At 31.5% G+C, this 26,098-nt stretch overlaps 1 protein-coding gene, 1 long non-coding RNA gene and 1 pseudogene across 3 annotated transcripts; 2 read left to right on the forward strand and 1 right to left on the reverse strand.

Moving 5' to 3' along the window:
* Positions 1-8,800: 8,800 nt before the first annotated feature.
* LOC149391644 (uncharacterized) lies at positions 8,801-10,894 on the reverse strand. 2 transcript variants are annotated; one of them, XR_016300237.1, is made up of 4 exons: positions 10,880-10,894; positions 10,459-10,702; positions 10,274-10,351; positions 8,801-9,000 (listed from the first exon to the last, which is right to left on the reverse strand). It is a non-coding gene; the product is annotated as an uncharacterized LOC149391644 (long non-coding RNA). The 2 variants fall into 2 exon arrangements; XR_016300236.1 differs by lacking the exon at positions 10,880-10,894 and having other exon boundaries at positions 10,459-10,725.
* A 442-nt stretch (positions 10,895-11,336) lies between these two features.
* Positions 11,337-12,471, forward strand: LOC149391645 (uncharacterized; annotated as a pseudogene).
* A 488-nt stretch (positions 12,472-12,959) lies between these two features.
* LOC149391646 (uncharacterized) lies at positions 12,960-15,442 on the forward strand. The gene is made up of 2 exons (XM_089620031.1): positions 12,960-12,967; positions 14,884-15,442. The coding sequence occupies exons 1-2, from the start codon at positions 12,960-12,962 to the stop codon at positions 15,440-15,442; spliced, it is 567 nt and encodes a 188-aa protein (XP_089476157.1).
* Positions 15,443-26,098: the final 10,656 nt, after the last annotated feature.

Here is a 26,098-nt window from a genome sequence, read left to right on the forward strand (position 1 = left end):
TCTTTTTATCGTTCTTAAATTTATTAAATATTCGATTGATTCTACTCAATTATGTACCAATTGTTTTGGTTTATTCAATTTCAAGTTTCCAGCAATTAATCTACTTGTCTTAATAAAATAAAAAAGTAAAATTATATTCGATCATTCGATGTTATACTATATTAATGTCGACAAAAATTGAAAAAAACGACGCTCTACCTTACTAGTTATTTTTTAAAACTTAAAATTGTGAAATAGCAAACATTTTACTAATATTTAGTAATTGTCGCTTCAAAGCAAGTTGAGCAAAAGAAACATTCTATGTATATGCAAATATGCTGGTAATATCCATAACCTATATATAATGAATGATCACATATTATATATATTTATACAGATCGGTGATAGAAATTGTGTGGGGGACTGCTTGCAAATATAATATTATTCTAACTTGCAAATATAAAATTAGTTGTTAATTAGCCACTAACTCTATTAACACACAATTGATTAATAAGTTTGCTTAAATAATTCTCTCTCGGAAAGACGAAAATTAGTGATCAATTAATTATAATTAATAAAGCGTTGCCTATTTAGCAATTGAAATTTGTAAGAGATGTGCTTATAGATTTCTTAAATTTCTCTCTTTCTTTGTAGTGAATTTTTTAAAAATTATTTTGATTGAATTATTCAGTAATAATTTCAAAACATAATATATATATATATATATATATATATATATATATATATATAAATATTCTAAACTTTTCAAAACCTAAAAAAAAAATATGAAGACTTAAAAAGAGGTTTTTGAATATGCTCTAAAAAGAGGAAACAGAGAGTACATGAATCTTCTTCGACAGTGGGACCTCAACACTTTCAGGGCGTCGGACGTTGCAACAAGCGCGACTTTGACACAATTCCACTCCATGGAAGAACCTATCAAGGACCTTTGGAGATAATGTTTCGTTCCACTCCAAGCAGTTCAAGCTTTGGATCATTCTCAGAGACGTCATCCCATTTTCTAATGGTATGTTAAACAAGAAATCTGTGAGAATTGAGAAACGAACGAGGAGAAATACGATGCCAGCTACAACTGGGAATAGTTTTGAATTGAAGGTTTTTTTTTTGTTAGTTTCTTTGGTGCCAATTTGATCTATTTTATGTAGTAGAACAATTTGTAGAATTTTTACTTTGACCTTAACGTGATATGTTAGATTGTTTGTGTATATTATTATTTGTTGTGCTTGATGCATTAATTGGTCTGGGACTTTGTTATTTACTAGATTTTGTTGCATATTGTCGGCGTTGAACAAATACTAGAACTCCACTTGTTGTCTTTGCAGGAAATGCGTGTTAAGGATTGAGTTTTTTTCAACACTATGATTAGTTTTTCTAACATTGGAGAATTTTTTGAGATATGGATAACAAAATTCTCTAATTTTGTGACAAATGTGTCACGAAATAAAATAATTTTATGATCCGTCGTAAAATTCAAATGTGTCACGAAGGTAATAGATCTTTGAAATTTTCATTAAGAGTATAATAATCTTTTTACATTCATTTAGTAATAGATTTATATATTATATATGTATATATATTATTATATATATAAAGGAGAATCCGAAAATCACTGTTCACATAGACTCAGTTTACTGTGTACCCACCTACTTTTTGGAAATCTGGAAAGCCCAAATTCACTATTCACTCAGTCACATTTTACTATTCCTTCCACAGTAATATTTATACCCTTTTAAAGTTGTAAAATTACATGTGTGTCACTTTCGAAATTACATTCATGCCATTGAATAGTAAATAATAACAAACATATCTGGATACCTCTAGAACTATTCAGAATTTGCCCTTGCCGTGATATTTACATTATTGCCATCAGCGAATTTATTTAAATACAATAAATTAAAATAAAATTGTTGTACTTCCTGCCATCGAATGATTTTCTGGACTCTTCAAGAAGTCTTCTGCTCAACCAAACCTCTAAACAAACCGTCCGCCATGGTTAACTTTTTTTTTTTCCTGGCTATTCACTATTAAGTTCTGAGTCAAAATTAGATACACCGATACGGTCACGAGAATAAAAAAAGATGTTCAGAGCAACAAAATACGTCATCTAAGAGCAGAATTCTAGAAAAAAATGGAAACATATTTCTCATATATCATGATTTTTTTTTCTTTTTGCCTAATTATTATTTAGATGAAAAAGAAGATAGTTGCTTAACAGTACTACACACTCTACCGGACATAATTGATAATTGCATCCAACATACGGGTCAATCCAGTTACTATTATAAATATAAAACCACATGAAAATTGTATTTTTCCTGTTGCAAAAGACATAGTAAACAAATCTTAAACAAATAGGACCGTATGGTTTAGTATTCTAAATTTGTTTTTTGTTTTTAAATTTTATTTTCTGATTCTAGTTTTAAATTAAAAAAAAACAGATTTAGAATTACGTTTTAAAATATTTTAAAATGTTATTTATTTATGTTTTACATTCAATTGTTTTAGAGTTTAATTTAAAATATAAGAGAGATAAAATAAAAAACACTTTTTCATTGTTTTCTGTTTTTCTAAATAAATTTCAAAGAAAAAGAAACATAATTCTAAATTTATTTTCTAATTATTATAACCAAACATGTTTTTTAAAAGTGTTTCCTAAAATTTATAATTAGAAAATAAAAAACAAATTTGAAATCACAAAACAAACGGTCCCTAATCTTTTCTCACCCAGGAACAAGCATCTGCAGAATTTTTATCCATACTAATTTTCTCTATTCTTACTTGAGCAAAATAATTATTTATTCAAAAGTAATAGACTTTAAAGGTCCCATATTTCTTGGTCACAATAATCTAAAAATAAATCTCCTAAATGTTCAAGAGGCCTCAATTTTCAGTAACACGAGTCAATAACAAAATTTTATCAGCAATTAGATGAATTTGAATTCCAATTCAGCAAAATTTCATATAGTTGCATTTATATGTGGATATCCAAATTTCCTAAACAATATCTATCCACGTTTAATGGAAATCTCGCAACACACTTAAAGAAAACAAAAAAAATTCTTGAAACACCAGACATAAAATATATGACATAAGTCCACTCCAGATATAGATTAGAAGTACTAACTAAATTAAATGAGGATCAGAATATGTCAAATTGCAAGTTGAAGAAACATGAAAAGGAAAAACCAAAAAGTTTAATGCCTAACTTACTTTGTCACTAACCATGACAATAAACATGCAATAAAAGTAAAAGACATAAGAAATTACACAAGAAGCATCAACACAAGTCAAATACGAACAAAAAACCAGCAAACCCTAGGTCTCGGTCGTTACTCAACCTCAGGGCCACGAATATGGAAAATATTCCACCACGACCAAAAAGGTCTAACACACGAGAACACTATCACAGGTTTGAATCACTCGAGCAAAGCTTTAATTCGCACAAGACATGAAGAAGAACAAAGTGATTTTTTGGATTTATTGGCCCAGTATTCGAGAGAGAGAGAGAGAGAGGCTATGAGGTAGTGAGAGAGGCAAGATGTGTTTTGATCTCCAGCTAGAGTTTCATGAGTCATAACCTGATCCAATCTGGTCCACTTCATTGCTAGACCCGAATCACTACTAACCGCAGGATCTGAGGCACACGGACGGTTCGGATTTCTTTCTGATGCCTTTCATTTAACTGCTGATCGTCTTTATATTCTTTTCTTGCGTTGCTTTGTTGTATGGACTTAGGCCCAAGATCAAGATAGTTGGACCTCTTCTCCCAACGCAAACATTATCGCTTTTAAACATACAACTTACAAAAATAAAAAATATAAGGTAATTTAGGGTTTACAAAACATACAACTATCCGATTCTCTGGATATCTCTAGAACACGTTTCCACTCTAGATAACTCTCCGGTTTCATTTTATATATATATATATATATATATATATGTGTGTGTGTCTTCTTTTTTTTTTTCCGCAAATCTCGTGCGGTACCTGAGTCGAATTTACGACCCATTTACCCACCGACCCAATACAATATTTATATAAAAATATCATATTTCCGCACAGGACAAGTTTATTTGGTTATGAGATTCACGACCTGCCCCTCTGTGATTGAGAAGAGGACATGCTACTCTTTATAATATTGACATAAATAATATTATAATATTTTCTAAGAGAAACTTATTTAGTAAACTTTACTTCAATTGGAACTGCGACAAATGAATCACGAAGTTCATTATTACATACGAAGCTAACAGACACAAAGACAATATGTAGAGTACGTGACCATTTAAATCGCATGGCAATAGTATAGATGGCTTAAATAATATAACCTGCTACCACCAGAAAATGTGACAAACTCATCATATTAACATACACAAAATAGAACATCATATTAAGAGAAAAGCAAGGGGGCAGATAAGGCAGCCTAAAAAAATGTCAATCCAAGAGGCAATGGTCCATGAATTAGTGATAAGCACATGACATTTCTTAGGCTGGAAGAAATAAAGCGAGTCCCGTACACAGTCAGTGTTTTAGTCAATCATCAATCGAAAATAAGCAGTATATATTCCGAGTCTCCTAGAGTTGGTGATAATAACAGAACATTGTATGAGGGTGGCAATCTTTTTAAGGCAGCGCGTATACAATCAGTGTATTAAATATGGGTTTTTTTTTTAGGAGAGAATATTAAATATGGTTGTTTTTTATTTTGGTTCAAAAGAAATTCTACTAATTATTTTTTCTTCTAAATAATTGGTTAGGGCCCTCTCCATCTTCATCACTATCCGTGTGTGATGTTTATGTGATGAATTTGTGTGTGTGTGTGTGTGTGTGTGTGAATTAATGTAAGAATCTTTGATTGAGTATATTAGGTTACATAGGCTTGCTCAATATTGTGGTCAAGGAGAAAAAAAGGATTGCTTATATTTGACCAACCCTAAGATATATAACGACTTGCCAGCATTTATGAGTTTGCAAGATTTATTTGATTATTTTGTGTGTGTCTCTATGTGTATGGTGTATTTTTTGTTGACAAGTTGAGAGAGAAAGAAAGAGAGATGAGCATGCAAGATTTACGCAGGGCGTGTTTTACTATAGATTTTTGTTTTGTTTGTTTTACAAATTTGAGCAAACAATGAAGAATGCGGGGCAGATATATTATATATATAGATATATAGAGGAAGCAACGTCAGCGATCCAGAAATGTCTAGTTTTCTTAAAAGTAAATAAAAAAAAATCCAGAAATGACTGGATACCTTCTCCACGTATCCGAGCTTGAAAAGACTTTTCTAGAGATTTCTTGGAAAGAATATATAATAATGTGTTTGAAAATCATTTATATTATTATATATATATAAAGGAAAGCGCACGATTCCTGTTCAAGCAGACTGTAAAAACTGTTACGGAATTTTCTGAAATTACGAAAATACCCTTTAACTTACCATAATTACAAAAATGCCACTGAGCGGATCTAACTTCTAATCTAGATTATTCCGGATCTAACTTCTAATATAGACGGAATTCTCTGAAATTACGAAAATACCCTTTAATGATACCATAATTACAAAAATGCCACTGTACGGGTCTAACTTCTAATCTAGATTATTCCGGATCTAACTTCTAATCCAGACTTCCAGACTATTCCGGATAATTGTCATATAGAAAATGTCTGGAAAATTATTATATATATATAAAGAAGAACCGGTGTTTACTATTCACCCAGACTCATTTTACTATTATGTCTACAGTTTAATTACGAAAATGCCCTTTAAACGTGTCATTATTACAATACTGCCATTCTGATTGAAATATTACAACAATGACCTTTAAAAATGTAATAATTACACTAATGTTGATAATTCCATAAATAACTCTGCCTCCCATCCTCTGCCATCTCCCGATTTCTCCCGTAGGTCTCCAGAACCTTCTATTGCATACCTGTAAAAACATAATTCTCTTTTTATTAAAAAAACAAAATAATAATAAAATTATCTGACAACTATTAAAGGCACTATACATGATAAAAAAAATTATAGCATATGCCATTAAATTCATTGCTTCGAGTTATTTCTGGAAAAAGCCATCAAAATTATCAAATTAAAGAAAATGCCTAGACAATTCAGCAGCTTTCCAGATAGCTCCGTACATTTCACGAGATTCCTGTGGATAATTGTACAGAAAATTCCAGAAATTTTTAGAATAAGATTTTTCAGCTGCTTAAATCAGAGTCTTTTACATTCCTTGATCTATAAATAGCCACGCCACCATTACCGCGCCTTGAGTGAAGCCTCTGTGTAAAAAAAAATACAATAAGGGCTTTGAACTCACTTAACATTAAACTTATCCTATACACACTCGGCAAAAGAACACCACATACACACAACACACAAACTTGATCAAGTTCAACTTATTAACTAAGCTCTCCAAAATAATCATATATGTATTAGAGACGTAAATGCCAATTGCCATTGTTTTCTTTACGGTTTGTTGTTGGGTTTTCGCTTCTCATTTATGTGAACTACAATCAAAGATTTTTCCCCTTTAATAAAAAAATTTGATCTTTATTTCATGTAGCATTTCTCAAACCATGAAACAAAGTCAACAAACCAATAAAATCAGTTTCCAAATAGAATTCATTACCAGCAGTTTCAAACAAGAAACAAAAGCCAGCAAGAGTTGACAATATTTGATTTTCTTTCCAAATAATTTTCTATTCTCATACTAAATAAACAGTAACAAGAATCACTCGAGTGAAAAATAAATCATAAAACATACATTTAAAAAGCCGCTGTATAGCTTTCAATGTCCGAAAAAAATTAAAAAAGAAAAGAAAGAATGATGTCTGATTCTAAGACTCTGAGATAACAAGAATAGCATGAAGTTTGATATAAAGGATGTCTGAATATCAACAGTAAAGAAAACATCATTTTTCAAACAATGATCCAACCAGTACATAAATTACACAAAGATTCACCAATACGTAAACAAACAAATTGAAGGACAAACTAACCTCTAGCCTTGCCAATCCATACATACTAATGATTCGCAGCAAAAAAAGCAATATAGGGACACATAAAGACACGATTTTTGGACAAAGATAGAGATGATATCATATCACACACACACACACAAACATCACACACACAGACACTTATTAGAAAGAAACAGTGATGAAGATGGAGAGGGCCCTAAGCCTAACTAATCAGATCGAAAAAAAATAACAAAATTTTTTTTAATCAATATTTACAACTAGAAATATAGAAATATAACTTGAAATTTGTAAAATACAATAAACGTGGAAAAAAATGTATGATAATGGATTTATCAGGAATTTATGTAAGCAAACGAAAGCAGTGTAAGAATCAGTAATATTTCACTTACATTACACATAGACTTTCTTCAGACATAACCTCAGAGCTTGCCATCGATCGAGAAAGAAATCAGATCTGAAATAAAATCACTAAAACCATAATATATCAAACAAAATAAAATTAAAAAAAATTGATGGCGAGGAAATCGCAGAGGATCGCAAAGGAAAATAAATAATCGATGGCCAGGAAATCGCAGAGTATCAGGAGCTTCCGAGCCGTCGCTTTGAGCCACGCCACCGCTTGGGGCCGGGATTCCAAATCGACGCCAAAAAATCGTGGAACCGCAAGTGACGCCGGCGTGGAGAGAAATCTGAATAGATAGTTGCTATAAACGAGGGCACCTTCGTTTCGCTTCGTCTCAACTCTGTGGATTGGTGCATAAAGAGGATCGATCAACTGTAGAAAGCGGAGAGAGAGAGAGAGAGGTGAGAGACATTTCATTTTTTTTTTTCTCAGCAATGATTTAGTTGTTTTTTTATTCATCAATTATTTAGATTTAGGTGTGTTTCTTTATACTCTTAGATTTTAGTCATTTATAGGCCGTAGGATAGCACTTATCCACTTATCCAACGGTTAAAAATCGAAATTGTAAAATGGTGAGGATTGTCGTTATATTGAAACAACAAATAAGAAGCTGTCGTTTGGACTTGGGCTGATATTTTGGACCTGGGCCACATATTTCCACCAGAAAATTTTGTACCCTTTAGCTCATATATAAAAATATAAATAAAATGAAAATATGTTAAATTTTCTATATTAAATAAAGTGCATAAAATATTGAAACATATATATAATAATTTAGTTATTAAAAATGATTTATTTCTATTAATGATTTTAACGGTTTCAAGTGAACTATCGGAAAAATATGCTTCTCATATTTTACATAAATATAGATCATTAAAATTTGTACTATATATCTATTTAAATTTGTATATATAAACTATGTTTGTTGTAATATTAAAAAAATTGTAAATTTACATTAAATATGCAATTAGTGCTGTAATGAATCATCTTTCATAAAACGTTATCTTAATTTAAGGGGTAAAATTTGTATTATTTTTTCAAATAAAGAAACTTTGATTTTCTTAAGCATAAAAAATTACGTTTCATAATTTATTATCCTATCAAAATAAAATAAGTGTCTTCTTTATTTTGTACACAATTCAAAAAGAAATGTATATCTTTATTTGTATTAATGTTCAGTCAAATAGTTTTCCAATAATATATTATTTGCATGGCTATGGCTGAATATATATATAAATATATATTATAATTCTTTCAACTATATATTTATTGTTGCAATTGTGTAATTACATATTTTGACTAGATATTATTTCTTTATGATAAGAAAACAATAAATTATGGGCATAACTTATTTTCGTAAAAATGCAACAAGCATTCCCGCTGCAACGCGCGGGTTTCTCGCTTGTACAACTATAAATATGAGATGGTTCAACAAATCTACACAGGTAATCATAAAATCTTCAACCTTCACTTCTCATCCATTTCCTTCCTTCAACACACATAATCAAAACTTAGCCAGTAACCTCTTCATCTGGGTAAGTTTATTAAATCCCAGCTGTCTTTTTTTTCTTTTTCGAATGTCCAGTAGTATTCGTATCTTTTACTTCATCCCTGTTGGCAGCAAAAAAAAAACAAACAAACAAACAAAAAACAAAAGTTATGAATATCTCTTCATATTTATTTTCACAGGTTCTTTGTTTTGACGGATCATAGCTTTTAAGAGCAACCGAAGTTTGGCAGAAAATACAAAAACCAGAGAAATTGAACTTAGTCATCATCTATACATCAAGGTAAGTGTCTTTGTTATTAATTACCTTTGGTCATTTTTCAGCCTCTTTGGCTTTGTTCTTTTTTTTTTCTTTTTTTTTTTTTTGATAAAAATTCATTCTATATCAAAATTGTAACCTGAAAAGAGATACCGAAAAAAAAGACAAGCTCAAAGTGAAGAAATTTATTTTTTGCTCATCCCTGTTGGCAGCAAAAACAAAAACAAAAACAAAAGTTATGACTATCTCTTCATATTTATTTTCACAGGTTCTTTGTTTTTGTCGGATCATAGCTTTTAAGAGCAACTGAAGTGTGCCAGAAAATACAAAAACCAGAGAAATTGAACTTAGTCATCATCTATACAAAAGGTAAGTGTCTTTGTTACTAATTACCTTTGTTCATTTTTCAGCCTCTTTGGCTTTGTTCTTTTTTTTCGATAAAAATTCATAACATAAATCTAAACGTAGTAGGAACAGAATCAAAATCCAAACCCAAAAATAAAAATAAAAATAATACCCCACTAGATACAAAGATTCACTGTTTAATCACGTCCTAAAAATTTGATGAACTTAATATAAAAACACAATCCTACCTCCTTTTGTAATCAAACACCTGATGTGCACTATTAAAATTTTCTCCTAGACCCGACTGAAGAAATTAACGCATACATACCCCAACAGTGCACTTACAAAAGACAAATCAAAGAACACAACAATTTGCACAAAAGCAGAGTCAAAAGATAAAAACAAAACAAACAAAAATCATGCTGATAGCAAAAACCAGAAGAAAAAAAAACTTCAAAACTCATTTTACCACAACCAAAAACGAGAAAAGAAAACAAAAATAAATCTGAACCGAACTACTAAGTACAAATCATAAAAAACCAACCAAACAATTTATCACTAATTTAATAATAAATCACCGTTAAATCCAGAAACGGGTTACAACCCTAAAATTTACTAAACTAATAAATACAAATCTGAGGAAACCAGCCAAACATATAACCAAAGTTCATCATGATTTTAACAGTAAATCACTATCAACTCAGAAGATGTGTAGAACCCTAAAATTTGTTCTTTAAAGAATAAAGAAAGGAATAATTACTTTGAAGATTTACCTCATTACAATCGCCGTAGATTCTACCATGCCATCGTCTTCTTTCTATCTTGCCATTTCTTCTTTCTTCATCTGAAATCTAAAAGAAAAAAAAAAAACGAAACCAAAAAGGAAAGGCAACGAGAGAAGTGCGAAAACGCAAGGAAAAAAAAACAGAGAGGACAATCAAGAGGAAGAAAAACTTACCCTTTCCCATACACCGAAAGCTTATCCATCGCCAATAAAAAAAATTAAACTGGAAAAAACTTAACCTAATCGGAGAGAGAGAGAGAGAGCGAGAGAAACAGAACATTCGAGATTTGTAATCCTCCAAATTTTTTTCCGTCGTTCTTCATTTCGATCGCCTGTGTCTCTCTCTCTCTCTCTCTCTCTCTCTCTCTCTCTCTCTCTTTTCTGTTAAGCGGCGGAAGCGAATGAAAGTTATGAAACCCTTGCACACAAATATAAGTCACGCATAAGTTGGGTTATATTTGATCTTTATTTACCTAGACAATTTATTTTCCCAGGGAGATGACAAAAAGAAAACGACAATATTTTAAAAATCCTTCGGATAATATTTCTCAAGGAAGCTCATCATCTCCATTTGAATTTATAAGTGAAGAAATACCTTTGAGGAGGAATGTACCACCTATTAAACCGCATGAATTGCAAACAAGCATTGATAATCTAGGTATGGCATGTTACCCGTCCATGGAATTATTGACCTTTGATTCTAAAAATTATGATAAGTACTACACAAAACTTTATTTAAAAGTATAATATTACATATAATTAAAAATTAACTAGCACATTTTTTTAAATGAACAGAATCAGAGCTGTCTATTGAAGAATATTATCTTGATATCGGTGATCGCTCATATTCATGCCAGCATTGCGGTGCTTTATTCTGGAAACTTGAATCCATAGGTAGAAAAAAAGTTCCACAGTTTAATTTATGCTGCAAAGATGATAAGATCAAAATTCCTTTACAAAAAGACCCTCCACAATTATTAGAAAATTTATTTCAATATGGGGGGGGACCTGTTAGTACATTTTTCCGTAAAAATATAAGAATGTTTAATTCTATGTTTGCATTTACATCATTTGGAGGAAAAATAGATACTAGCACCACAAACTCTGATGGACCATATATTTTCAAAATTAGTGGTCAAGTACATCATTTAATTGGCTCACTTCTACCGATGGATAATAACTCTCCCAGATATGCTCAGTTATATATATACGATACTGATAATGAATTGCAAAATCGAGTTTCTATTTTCGATCATGATGATGAGGATAAATGTATGGTGTCGTATATTACAGAAGAACTCATGCAAATGTTTGACGAACACAATAAATTAGTTCAATTATTCCGATTAATAAGAGACAAATACAAAATCGATGATATTTCATCAATGAAATTAAGACTTATTGGACGAAGATCAAATGACGGTCCAGAGTATGAATTGCCAACATCTAGAGACATAGGTGGACTAATAGTTGGAGATATTGGTGATAGTGAGTATAGTCGCGACATAATTGTTGATTGTAAAACTAATGGATTACAAAGAATAACGAAATTACACCCATCTTATATGGCTTTGCAATATCCTATTCTTTTTCCATATGGAGAAGATGGACACATATCAAATCGAAATCTGTGTAATAAAAATAACAACAATGAGTCGAGACGAAAAAAAATTTCAATGAGAGAGTATTATTGTTATCAACTACAAGAACGAACACATGAAAAAAATTTAATACTGAAGTCCGGAAAGGTTGTTTCAACAATATGTTGTCGATGCATATGCATGTGTTGAAGAAGAACGACTAGATTATGTCAAGCGAAATCAAAAGACTTTAAGATCAGAAATATATCAAGGAATTGTTGATGCGATCACAAGAGGAGATACAAGAGCTGAAGGAATAGGAAAACGAATAATTTTACCATCCAGTCATACTGGAAGTCCCAGGTACATGATTCAAAACTATCAAGATGCAATGGCAATATGTAGGCATTATGAAAATCCTGATTTATTTATAACATTTACGTGCAATCCAAAATGGCCTGAAATAAAGCGAGCTCTCGAAAAAATAAAAGGTCAACATTCTGAAGATCGACCTGATTTAATTAGTAGAATTTTTAAGATGAAATTAGAACAAATGCTAAATTTTATTAAAAATAAGAAGATATTTGGCATCGTAATAGCAGGTTAGTATTTTTTTTTTAATTTTTTTAATTTGAATAATAAATTTCAATTTTTAATATTTTATTAATTTGGTATACATCATTCCAGATTTATACGTTGTGGAATTTCAAAAAAGAGGCCTTCCGCATGCCCACTTCTTATTTTGGTTAGATTCGTCAAATAAATTAACCGAACCATCAAAAATTGACAAACTTATTTCTGCTGAAATACCTGATCCAATACATAATCCAATGGAATATAATGTTGTAGCAGAATTTATGATGCATGGCCCATGTGGGATTGCGAAACCAAATGCTTCATGTATGAAAACATCAAACTGTTCAAAAAAATTTCCCAAACAATTTATATTTGAAACAATGGTTGAGGATAATGGGTTTGTTCAATATAAACGAAGAGATACAAATATTACCGTACAAAGACATGGAGTCAAATTAGATAACAGATTTGTAGTACCTTATAATATAGAATTATGTCTTAAATTTCAAGCTCATATAAATGTTGAGGTATGCTCTCAATCAATGCTAATTAAATATTTATTCAAATATTTAACTAAAGGTCCTGATAGAGTTCGAGCTGTGATTGAAGAAAATGTTGTTGTTGATAATACTGGAAATATAAATTATCGAGAAGTCGATGAAGTAAAAGCATATTTAAATTGTCGATATTTAACAGCATATGAATGTATTTGGAGATTATTTGAGTATCCAATACATCATCGAAATCCAGCTGTACAAAGACTATGTGTTCATTTACCGTCAATGCAAAATATTACATTCAAATCGAACGATAAGCTTAAAAATATTATCAATAGACCTGGAATTACGCAAACAATGTTCACTGAATGGATGGAAATGAATAAACGGGATCCAGAAGCTAGAAAACTTAAATATTCTGAATTTCCAAAAAAATATGTATGGAAATCAGATGATAAAAAATGGTCTCCTCGATGTACCGGGCACACCATTGGTCGGACTTTTTATGTACATCCAAGTTCAGGAGAATTATATTACCTAAAGCTATTGTTAAATCATAAAAAGGGAGTTACTAGCTTTGAGGAATTACGTACCGTTAATAACATATTATATCCAACGAATCAAGCTGCATGTTATGCACTAGGAATATTAGGTGATGATAAAGAATGGGAAGAATGTATAATCGAAACTTCGTTTTTCTCTTCCTCTTCACAAATTCGAAACTTATTTGTTATCCTATTATTATTTTGCAATGTTAGAGATCCAAATGCTTTATTTGAAAAATGTTGGAAACTAATGACTGATGATGTAGTGTACAAATTAAGAAAATTGTTTCATAGTTCAAATTTCCAAATTCCTGAAACAGAATTAAAGAATTTTGTTCTATACGAACTAGAAAATCTTCTTAACCTTAATTCGTCAAACCTATTACATTTCAATTTGCCTATTCCGACTAGATCAATTGTTGATGATTTAAACAATAGATTTATGAGAGAAGAACTAAACTATGATGTAAATGTATTAAAAAAAGAAAATGAAATATTAGTAAAAAATTTGAATCCTCAACAAAAATATATTTACGATGAAATTTTGAAAGCTTATTATGAAAAAAATAATAACACTTTTTTCATTTATGGACATGGAGGGACAGGAAAAACATATTTGTGGAATGCAATCATTACAAAAATAAGATCAAATAATGAAATTATTTTAGCTGTTGCGTCTTCGGGAATAGCTTCACTATTGCTACCTAAAGGAAGAACAGCTCATTCAAGATTTCGAATTCCTTTATCGATAGATAAATTTTCTACATGTCACATAAAAAAAGGTACTCAATTATGTGCTTTAATCGAAAAAACTTCAATTATTTTATGGGATGAAGCACCAATGACTAATAAATATTGTTTTGAAGCGTTAGACAAAACATTACAAGATCTAAAAAATAATATGAACCAACCTTTTGGAGGCATGACGATTGTACTTGGCGGTGATTTTAGACAGATTTTACCAATTATAACAAATGGATCAAAAGAAGACATTATTGATGCAACAATTACTAATTCCTATTTATGGTCACATTTTCCTGTTTTACAATTATCAGAAAATATGAGATTAAAACGTAATAACATCACTGAAGTTGAAAGACAAAATATTGAATATTTTTCGAATTGGATATTAGATGTCGGAAATGGAACCGTTGAAGGAATTAAAGATCATGAAAATGAAGACGCTACATGGATTAAAATACCAGATCAATTTATAATTACTTATGAATCAAATCCCATTCAAGCTATTTCATCGTTAATATATGATGACTTTTTAAATAATTACAATGACATAAATTATTTTAAAGAAAGAGCTATCATATGTCCAACAAATAAAACAGTAGATGATATCAACGACCACATACTTTCTTTGGTCCCACAACAACTTAAGTCTTATTTTAGTTATGATAGTATATTACCATGTACTGACAACATAAATGAGCTGAACGTTTTGTATCCACAAGAATTTTTGAACACTCTTAATTTTAATGGAATTCCACCTCACGAATTACATCTCAAAATTGGTACTCCTATTATGTTGTTAAGAAATTTAAATCAATCTACTGGTCTATGCAATGGAACCAGATTAATTATAACACAATTAACAGATAAAATAATTGAAGGTCGAATTATAAATTCAGATAATTATGATGAAAAAGTATATATTCCACGTATTGAAATGACCGTTCACGAACCAAAATGGCCTTTTACTTTTAAAAGAAGACAATTTCCAGTTAAAATATGTTATGCGATGACGATAAATAAAAGCCAAGGTCAATCTTTGAAAAAAATTGGTTTGTTTTTGGATTCTGACATTTTTACGCATGGACAATTATATGTTGCACTGTCAAGAACAACGTCACCAGATGGATTGCATATATTGATAACTGATGCGGTAAAAAAATACGAAAATCATGTAAAGAATATTGTTTATAAAGAAATTTTACATAGTTTAATTTAACATTTAATTACAAATTCACTATTAAAAGAACTATAAGTCTTATGATTAATAATTTGCAAAATATGGATGAATCATGATATTCGTAGATGAAAAAGGGTAAGTAAAAATTCGTCTACATATGTAAAAAAAAAAAAAAAAATTACATTGACATGCTGCAATATTGTGTTTTGTTTTCAGGTATTTTTTTTCTTCCAGCGGGACACAACAGAAGGATAAAGCAAGTAATGATTGGTTTCAAAAGTTTCTTAATTTTTGTTATGTTATTTTCAATAAATACATAATGATTTGTATTATTATTATTATATTTTGTATTTCATACTTACATCCAATTAAGAAAACTCCTAATGATATGTATTACTTTTTTTGTATTTCATAATTACAAACAATTAGTATCATATTTTGTTAGATTATATTTCATTTTTTGTATTCTAAGTTTATAATTCATATATTTACATAAAAACTATTATATATTATTAATGCCTTTATAAAAAAAAAAAAAAAAATTTTAGCATCGTCTCAATTCATGAATTCATGTGAGATTTTAAAGGTGTAAGGGTCTATCGTATTAAGTCACATAACAAATTATGACGCTATGTTTAACTGGTTATATCAATTTTATTAAATTGAATAAGTAAATCAAAAAAAGAAATTTGAAAATTTGTTTGCATACATTGTGAGAGTCCATATGGTAATTTCTCTTTTTGATTAATTACTAATATAATATATAACTCACAGATTAATAAATTACAATATGCAAAGTCACAAAACCGCACATGATGTATTCCACTATATAGTATGTCATAATTTTGATAACTCATTAATAATCAAATATATTAAGAAATCCGCAGCAACGCGCGGGTATTTTTGCTTGTATATATATATAAGAAAGTAAAAATAATTTCAAGACTTTCCAAAAAAAACCTTTGAGTAGTAAAAATAAGTTATAAGAGACTAAGACTTTTCTAGAAGAGTGTGAACAATCGATTATTTTTAGTGACGATGGCATATTATGTAATTTTATGTTATTCAATGGATATTTTTTAATTCAACTATGATAATATATACTGAAACCGGATAATTATCTAGAGTGGAAAGGTGTTCTAGAGATATCCAGAGTCGGATAGTGGATAGTCATCCCAATGGCATTTGTGGATAGTCATATAATTAGCCAAAGTAGTCATATATTTTACGCATTTAAATTGTTATATAGCTAATTTTTAGTAAATATATGATAAATAACTACAATGATTATGTGACAGTATGTAGATGATTTACGGTTTCTAGGTTTACCCTTCTAATTTCGTAAATAACTTTTAATAAATATTTGATAAATATTACCTTATGACTATTTATCAAATATTTATTAAAGATTGGATAAAAAACAAATCATAGATATAAATATGGCTATATATTTACTAGACCAAACAAAAAATAACACAGCTTTACATAAATATAAATGTTTAAAAGCTAATTAAATTAATTTATAATAATTGATGCTATCGTCTAAGATTATAAAAAAAAAATGACCTAGACTTTTCCGAGTTTCATGTCGTCAAACATTATAGGTTATGGTTACACAAATATTCATGCATACTCTTATATGGAAAATGCAATATAAGTTTCATGATAGAAAAAATAATCATAGTTGAATTAAAAAAAAGGAAGTACAATATAACCTCAATAGAGAGACAGCATAAGATCCTTTCACATAAATGAATGGCCAAAATAGAGCATGAGATCTGCACGCTTAATACATTGACAATATCTAGCTTAATTTTAACTGTCTACAGAAACAAATAATAGTTCTTTCTAGTTGTCCTTGTGTGTAATTTTGGATCATGAAGGGCAATCAGTGTACCAGCCAAGCACTGATGGAAAAGTGAAATGACCTGTCTCAACAATTAATGACTGGCACATGGCAAATCAACGTAACGGAATAGTGACCGTGTGCCTTGTAATTAATCTACCTAAATCCAATTCAAAACAATAACAAGAGAAATATACAAGTATGAAGATTATAGGCTTCACTGGGGAGTTGTAGCCGCGGCCACACGGTTGATCTCAACCTGCCATGCAGAGAGCTGACGTGTCTGTGATATTTTATCATGAAGGGGCCCTCTGTGATATTTCAATAGCAGGAATTTGAAATGTGACCTCTCAATATAATTTATGATTGGCATGTGGCAGTGATGGAAATGACATAGACATTTTTTTCAAAGCTGGCAGACATAAAGTGAAGCCGGTGCAATCAGGGAGTATCGGAATAGAGACCGTGGTCCAACAACAATAATTTATGTGTGGCGTGCCTTGTAAAATAAATACGTGGTAGGTTGGTAAGCCAAGCGATTAAGGCAATTATGATAGAATAATTTTGGGACTTATTAAAGAAATATGTTGGTTCATTATTAAATAAGTCAAAATTGATGTGGTCTAACTCAAAATAAAAGTTTATGACTTAATGAAATATTTATCACGATGTTATTATTTAGATACTATAAGCTCAAATTTTAATTTGATAATGGGTCGAATTAGAAATAAGCAATAATTATTACAATTGTCTGGTAGTTATTAATAACAAATATGATTCATATCTTTTTTTTTTATCCCATAAAAAAAATTACTTCAGACTAACGCAAATTTCAATTGTCTTACTGTTCCTTTTTTTTTTTTTTTGTGTGAAGAAACTCACTATGAGTATGAAGTTGCTCAAAATTTAAATATAACATGATTCCATGTAATTTAGAATGAATTAATTTGAATCAAAATATAATCCCAAAAAAATAAGGTTCAATATTTTTTCTTCAGATTTGTTAGACTTTATGTTTGAGTCTTAGAGGAAAAAATTCAAAATGGTTGTTCAAACTTCAAAGAGGAAATAGCAGTGGACACCATTGCAAAGCTTGGATTCTCACCATCCCTCGTTTCCCACTCCATCAACCGTGTATTCTCTGAGTGTCATTTATCTCTTCTTCTTTTTCTTCTTTTCCTCACTCGTAACACTAGAGAAAAAAAAACCTCAAATTTATCAAGCCCCACCATGCCGCTCGATCCATCGCAGATTGTCGATGCCACCGTTCGAGTAATCGGCAGCGAAGTCTGGACCGTGAGCTCTCTCGCACCGTATACCTCTCAGTCTCTCGCCGAAGAAGATCGGAGAAGACATCACAACAGAGACCCCGAAGGACTTAAACGGCCTGAGAATCGACCTAGCATAAGAACAGAGTGGAGATTTTCGGCTTTATTTATTAAATTTTTTATTCATTTAGCCATGTATGTTTAGTAAATATATGGAAAGATCAAATTTTAAATGTTTTATTACAAATCAGCCCATGCACGCAAAGAACGTGAGAATTCTGTGAATTAAACTAACCGAAGGACGACTTTTGCCAAATAATAATAGAAGGTTGAGGATGAATTTGCTTCCAGAAAAAATTTAGCGACTAAAATGCCTCAAGTGAAAAAGGTTAGGGATCATCTAAGCCAATAATTCAAAAAAAAAATAAACCTATCAACCTAGCTAACACATGCACACTTGTCTATAGAGTCGCCTATCTTATAATAAAATCTCTATTAAATTAATTTTCAACTATACAGTAGAGGTCAGACTAAAGCAAGCTTATCAAAATATCAAATATATATTCCTAATTATTATATAACCACAAACCGAGTTTCATCACGTACCTACCACCCGTTTCGTCCACCAAATACTTCTGCTTTTTTCCTTTGGTTAGCAGTCTTAAGACTTAAAAATAGATTAAGACAAACAAATATGATGATAATAATAGTATTATAAGGGAAGACATTGGTAATAGTATCATGAATGGGTAAATAAATATTTTGTATAGATTGCTTCGTCTTCGTCCATTCTCAATTAGTTGTTTTTAACACATCATATATTTCTTTAAAATTAACTTGTAGTGAGATTGCCCTCACCTGACAAACGAAGATTACGATCGTAGATCATTGAAGAAATCGGAAGCTCTAAACGGATCATAGCCTAATTGAAGGAAACGATAATTAAGCTTCTTCTATTGATTAAATTCTATACACTACTCGGGTTTTGGAATTCGTTTGAATTTATACTAAAGGAAAAAATTACTAAAACACCTTTCGGGCTCATAGAAGATAAAATTTCAGATACAAATCTATAAAAAATTTCCAGAACAAAGTAAATAACATTTTCAACACTTTATCTTGATGTGACTTGGTCGGAAAAGGCTTTTAACTATTTCATAAAACTCGTGTACACTCAATCAATTAAAGCTTCTAAGAACAAATAATTGCTTCCGTATTTAAAATCTTGGAAAATAGCCAAGATAAACTATTTTTATTTTTAAAGCTAAATATTTTATGTTCATGAAGATTTTGCAAAACATGAAAGAAAAAAAGACTTCATTCACAAACATAAATATAAATTACTCTTTAAATAATTTATTTGAGAATCTAGCGTTGGTAATTTGAAAAAACGTACAACACGAAAATTTTCGCCCTCATTGAATTCTTTCAGAAATGATATTACTTGGACTTTAATTCACAATTAAAAAAAAAACATTATGTTTGTATAATAATCCGATTTTTTTGCCACGATCAGATCTGCAAGACCTTCTTGAAATACTGTTTTTGCTCAAAATAATTAATGAAATCTAACCAAATTTTAACAAAAAATTCTATACCATTATCACGAACAACATATTAAAATTTGAGATCAAACGGATAATTGTAAGTACTCATAAAAAAAAAGTCTGAACACTGAAATCCGTATTTCAAAACAGCGACTGAGTTTGTAAAAATCATAAAGGACACGATACATATATGAAGGCTATGAAAAGTTGACTGAAACACAATGATATAATTTCGAACAACATATTACAAATTCACTTGAATCGGAATTGAAATTGTATTTTTAAAAACTCGAGTAACTTGAGGTATTTATAGGGAGAGGAAGCACGAATTTTAAAAATAAATTTTATATTTTATTTCTAATTATAAATAAAAAGGAGACAACAAATTATTACCTTATTTCTATTTGAGTTAGGATTAAAAATTAGAATTCTATTAGAATCTTTGAAGTATTTTGAAAAAAAAAAACAAATAATTAGCAAAATAGCCATATTTACACTTTTAGATGGCTATATAACCAACCTTTAGTAAATATTTGGTAAATAGCTACAATGATTGTGTGGCAGTATGTAGATGATTTACGATTTCCACGTTTGCCGTTCTGTTTTCGTAAATAACTTTTAGTAAATATTTGGTAATATTGTCTTATGGCTATTTACCAAATATTTATTAAAGATTGGCTAAATAGCAAACTACACATGTAAATATGGCTATACATCTACTGGACTAAAAAAAAAAAAACTATACATAAATATTAAAGTTTAAAAGCTAAATTAATTTTTGACATGAATCTAAATAAATCATAGCTTGTCATTATCATGAATTTACGTTTTCTTAAAAATTATTAAACATAATTCGCCTGACTAAACTTTTGTAAATAAAGTTTCAAGGAGCACAAAACAAAGCATATTCCTTGCATTATATGAAATTTCTAAATTTTTTAATGACTATTTTCAGAGTTTCACAACAAATATATATATATATATATATATATATATATATATATATATTATAGAGGAGTTAATACTGAGTAATTCTAACTAATAGTTATAATATATACACATCTTTTAATGTCGTGGATCAAACACTCAATTTCTCATTTGGTTCTATCTAGTTACGGACATTAAGGGCAGCCTGTAGAATTAAGTGCTACTGTGTTAAATGACCTAAACAATTTATCCAAATGTATGTTGTTAAGCAATAAACACGTAGGGGAATTGCAAGCCATGAAATTTATGGATAAGTGACAGGGGTCCAAGAGTAATTTAGAATTTCTGCATTATTGTCCTATAATAGTTGATGCTATCGTCCAAGATAAAAAAAAAACTATATAATAATAATAATAAAATAATAATAATAATAATAATAATAATTTTTTTGAACAAGACTTTTCCGAGTTTCATGTCAAACATTATAGGTTATATATGGTTAAGAAAATTAAACTGAAGCTATACTGATTGCACAAATATTCATGCATACTCTTATATGGAAAACGCAATATAAGTTTTATTGCATTATTATTTTGGATCAAGAAGGGCAATCAGTGTACCAGCCAAGCATTGATCGAAAAGTAAAATGACCTGTCTCAACAATGAATGATTGGCACGTGGCAAATCTAGCATGTGCCTTGTAATTAATCTACCTAAAAATCCAATTGAAAAAAAAAAATCGTGGCAAGCCAGGCAATTTTGGTGTATATAAAGAGATGGACATTGTTACGACGATATTTTCGCAAAGTAAAAACAACACCCTGAAATAAGAAACGACATGTCAAGTCAATGCACAAGGTCCAAACCGTTGGCTTTAAAACTGGAATGACTTCGTCACTTCGTCCGGTCGAACTCGCCCAGTCGACCTCGCTCAGTCGAGCTGGAATGACTTCGTCACTTCGTCCGGTCGACCTCGCTCAGTCGAGCTGGAATGACTTCGTCACTTCGTCCAGTCGACCTCGTCCAGTCGAGCTGGAATAGCTTCGTCACTTCGTCCGGTCGACCTCGCCTAGTCGAGCTGGAATGACTTCGTCACTTCGTCTAGTCGACCTCGTCCAGTCGAGCTGGAATGGCTTCGTCACTTCGTCCGGTCGACCTCGCCCAGTCGAGCTGGAATGACTTCGTCACTTCGTCCAGTCGAGCTCGTCACTTTCTCATTCACCTTAGCAAGAACAACCCGGTCATTGTCACTCGGCCAAAGACCACCCGGTTATCTTCACTCGGCCAAGACCACCCGGTCATCTTCACTCGGCCAAGACCACCCGGTCATCTTCACTCGGCCAAGACCACCCGGCCATTTTCACTCGGTCAAGACCACCCGGTCATCTCCACCCCTCAACCAAGCTCTCTTCACCAAACTCCTTGGCCCCTATAAATACCCCATTCATTCACAGCACCAAGTAAGTTTCTCTGAACTTGTCAAAACTCTACAAAAATCACACCACCACTTTCTCTCTCTAGAAAACATAGAGACAAGTATAAATTGTTTACCAAAAACACAATACAACACGACTAATGTTGAGCGTCGGAGAACGCGCCGAGGGAAAACCCTCCGCGTCCCCCTAGATTCACATTTCGTTTGTGATTAGGTGAAAGTGCAAGGATTCGAAGACCCGGCGAAGAACACGAAGAGTGTAGAAGATCCAAAGACCCGGAGACTTGAAGATCCGAAGACCCGGACACTCGAAGACCCGAAGATCCGAATAACACAAACACGGAGGGAAGAGAAGAACTTCATCAAACCCAACCTACGTGCGGTCATAGGGTCCGGCCCTAGATCGAGCCACGGACGGTTCTTAAGTGTAAATCCAAAAACGCGGTTAACAGACATAATCTGATGGTGAAGAAGAACGAAAAGAAAAACAAGAGAAATATATAAGCATGAAGATGATGGCGATGATGATGGTGGCAATAGTGGGGTTATGGGTTTCACCGGGGAGTTGTAGCCGTGGCTACACGGTCGATCCCAACTCGTCATGCAGAGAGCCGGGTTGGTATTGCAACGTTTGGCAAGGCAAAATATGTTGCTCAGGGCTGATGTGTGTCAGTGACTCGTGGCATGGGGTTGGTGGCCATTGTCAGCCCTTATCTGGCTGTAGAAAAGAAGGCCAAAGCTGCAACTTATTCGACGATTGTTGCTTCCCCAACGAGTGCTCTGGCTTCAACGATAACGGAAAGTGTAAGCCCGTCAAGCATATCGCCCAACCAACATTATCTCTATCTGCGTAAATTGGTATCTACTATGTACATGATTCCCATGCTATGTTATAATAATAAGAAATAAATGTGGGATCACTATCGAGCTAAGCCATGCCAATTATTATGTACTTTCCTCTTTGCCTTCAAGTGTGTGCTACTACTCAGAGTTTGATTCTTCTTGTATCCTCAACCCTCATCATCTCTTGTATATATCACAAACTCTGAATAAATTAGAATAAAAGTCATGTTCACTTCTTATTATCTGTCTTACATTTTTTATTCTCATCATCGTACCATTTGGGGCTATTCATAAAATTATGTCCTTCATTGACATCAATTAACCAATATTATGTACTAGAATTTTGATCAGATTATGCCAGCATTATTTGATGCAATAGTGAACATAATTAAATAGTCTAGAGGAATGTAGTCCTATTAACATATGGGATCTATCTATTTTGTTATTTATGTTACTGTCATTTTTTTTAACCATGCACGCTGCAGAGAAAAATCGTAGTTACAACTATTAGAACATGAATAAATAAAAGAAAACATCAATCTAAAATAATGCACCTCAACACTATATAAAAATAAGAAAAAAAACCCCAATCTCAAATAATCTGATATTTGTCGTGTAGTGTGTGAAATGGACTATCCTAACCAGTAAGAGTTACGGTATGTTTTGATTACTCCGCCGCTAGGAAGGAGTTCACTACAAGAAATTATAAGAACAACCACTACATATGTAGTCGCTATTTCATACGGAAGTAGTCGCTGTTGCTAATCAGCGACTACAGCGACGACTACATTTGTAGTCGCTGATTCCTTGTCGCGCTTTCCTACAGTGACTACAATTGTAGTCGCTGTTGGTTGGGGTTTTTTTTTTTTTTTAAATAATATCGATTTTTAACCACATATCTAGATAATATAAATGGTAGCTTGAGAAATATTGTAAAAAAAGTTAATACATCAGATATAAAAAATAACTGATATTCATGATCATTCACAGTTAAAAATAAGAACAATTAACCAAAATATAACTTGAAAGCTAAAAATCTCCTACATAGTCAATGGTGTTTTGTTAAGTGTGAACCAAAAAAATTCATAGATTATAGAACTAAAAAGAAAGCTAACCACATTTGAAACCAACCCTAATCGTCGTCTTCCTCGTCATTGTCTCCTAATGGGTGTTGAGGCGAGACAGTCTAGTCGATATCTGTTCTTTCAAAAAGAAAATTTGGATCAATCGATTTCAAGTATGTCCCTATCTTCTCTCTACGTTTGATGCCATCTTTCGAAGACCATTGATCATGAAAGTTGAATTCTCATGCGTCAGCATAGATGCTCCATCACCACGTGTATAAAGGAGAACCTTCGTTGGCAACTTTGGTCCTATTCCCTTGGTGTACGAGCGGTCAGATTTCAACATTTGGCTCATGATTTCTTCATCTGTGGTGTGATCGTTCGGATCAGCATCGCGTTGTTGTCGGACCCTGTCCATGTGTTCCTAAGAAAAATACAACGCCTTAATTATTTTTCATTCAAAAATACTAAATAAAATATCATCAATGCACATTCAAAAACCAAAATGTAGCTATCATCTCTAAGGAGGAGTTAAAAGCGTATATCAACGTTTGATTAAAGCCCCGCTCAACATTCTCAACCGCTAAATTTAGAATCATAAGAACATACAAACAATTTTGCTTAGAATTCTATGAACGCGCTGGAAACTTCAACATATCTCCCAGGCTGTGGAATACATTGTGAAACATGTATAATATATCAATACTTGTCCATCATGAAAATAAGTGCATTAGGCATATATTCTCTACTCCAGCTACATTTTTTTTTTTTTTTTTTGCCTTTTGCATTGAAAGAGTCCTACACAAATTAATAGAATGCATGTGCCTAGAATTGCCCTAATATCGCTGTGTCGTGCTTTAACACCTTTTGAATATCTACAGATTAGCAGACTTCCACCTTTTGAATACATTGTGAAAGTTGTTTCTTTCGACGTTGGTCTTTCTGAAAATTCTCCGAGACGGTGCCAAATTGTTGGTGTCGATTTCAACACTCACAAATTATAATATGATTTATATTTGATTTATTTAAATATGGGTTACAGAAGACTTCGTATAAGAAACAAATATTTTAGTTTGGAGAAACAAATAAGAACGAGCGAAAGAATAACAATATATCTTTATTAATGAACGTATGAATTACAAATGGACGAGGTGACGAACTCTAGCAGGCGAGCTCAACAACAAAAAAGTAGTAGAGAGAATATCGAGAAATAAATGTATAGGCTTGTGTGTGCCAAAATCAACATATCGGCTTCTATTTATAAACGGGGCGAAGCTTCTTCACTGAAGACACGCGTTGGTTGATCCATCTTCCTTGTCAGAGCTTAAGTTGTCTCAGATCCGATCTTCGCGGCGAAATCGCCTCTCTGACTGTGACCGATTCTACTGGCCAGGTGAACGTGGTCGAGCTGGAGTCCTTCGAAAAGCTAGAAAGTGTGATTGGGCTTGGACCGATCTATCGAGATCGAACTAGGCCCAGAATTGATCTCGTGAATCGATCTACAAAAAGGATATTGGGCTTTGGTCGGACAGCTAAAGCCCAACCGAAATAAATATTTTTAATATTTGATTTTTTTACCCCAATAACAATAACAATAATAATAACAATAATAACAATAATAACAAATAATAACAACAACAATAATAATAATAATAATAATAATAATAATAACAATAATAATAATAACAACAATAATAATAACAACAATAATAATAACAACAATAATAATTATTATTATAATAATAATAACAATTATAATAATAAC

Source organism: Urtica dioica, chromosome 7 (genome assembly GCF_054948205.1).
Source record: "Urtica dioica subsp. dioica isolate 48M chromosome 7, U.dioica_male_clone48M_v1_H2, whole genome shotgun sequence".
Taxonomy (NCBI): Eukaryota; Viridiplantae; Streptophyta; class Magnoliopsida; order Rosales; family Urticaceae; genus Urtica; species Urtica dioica.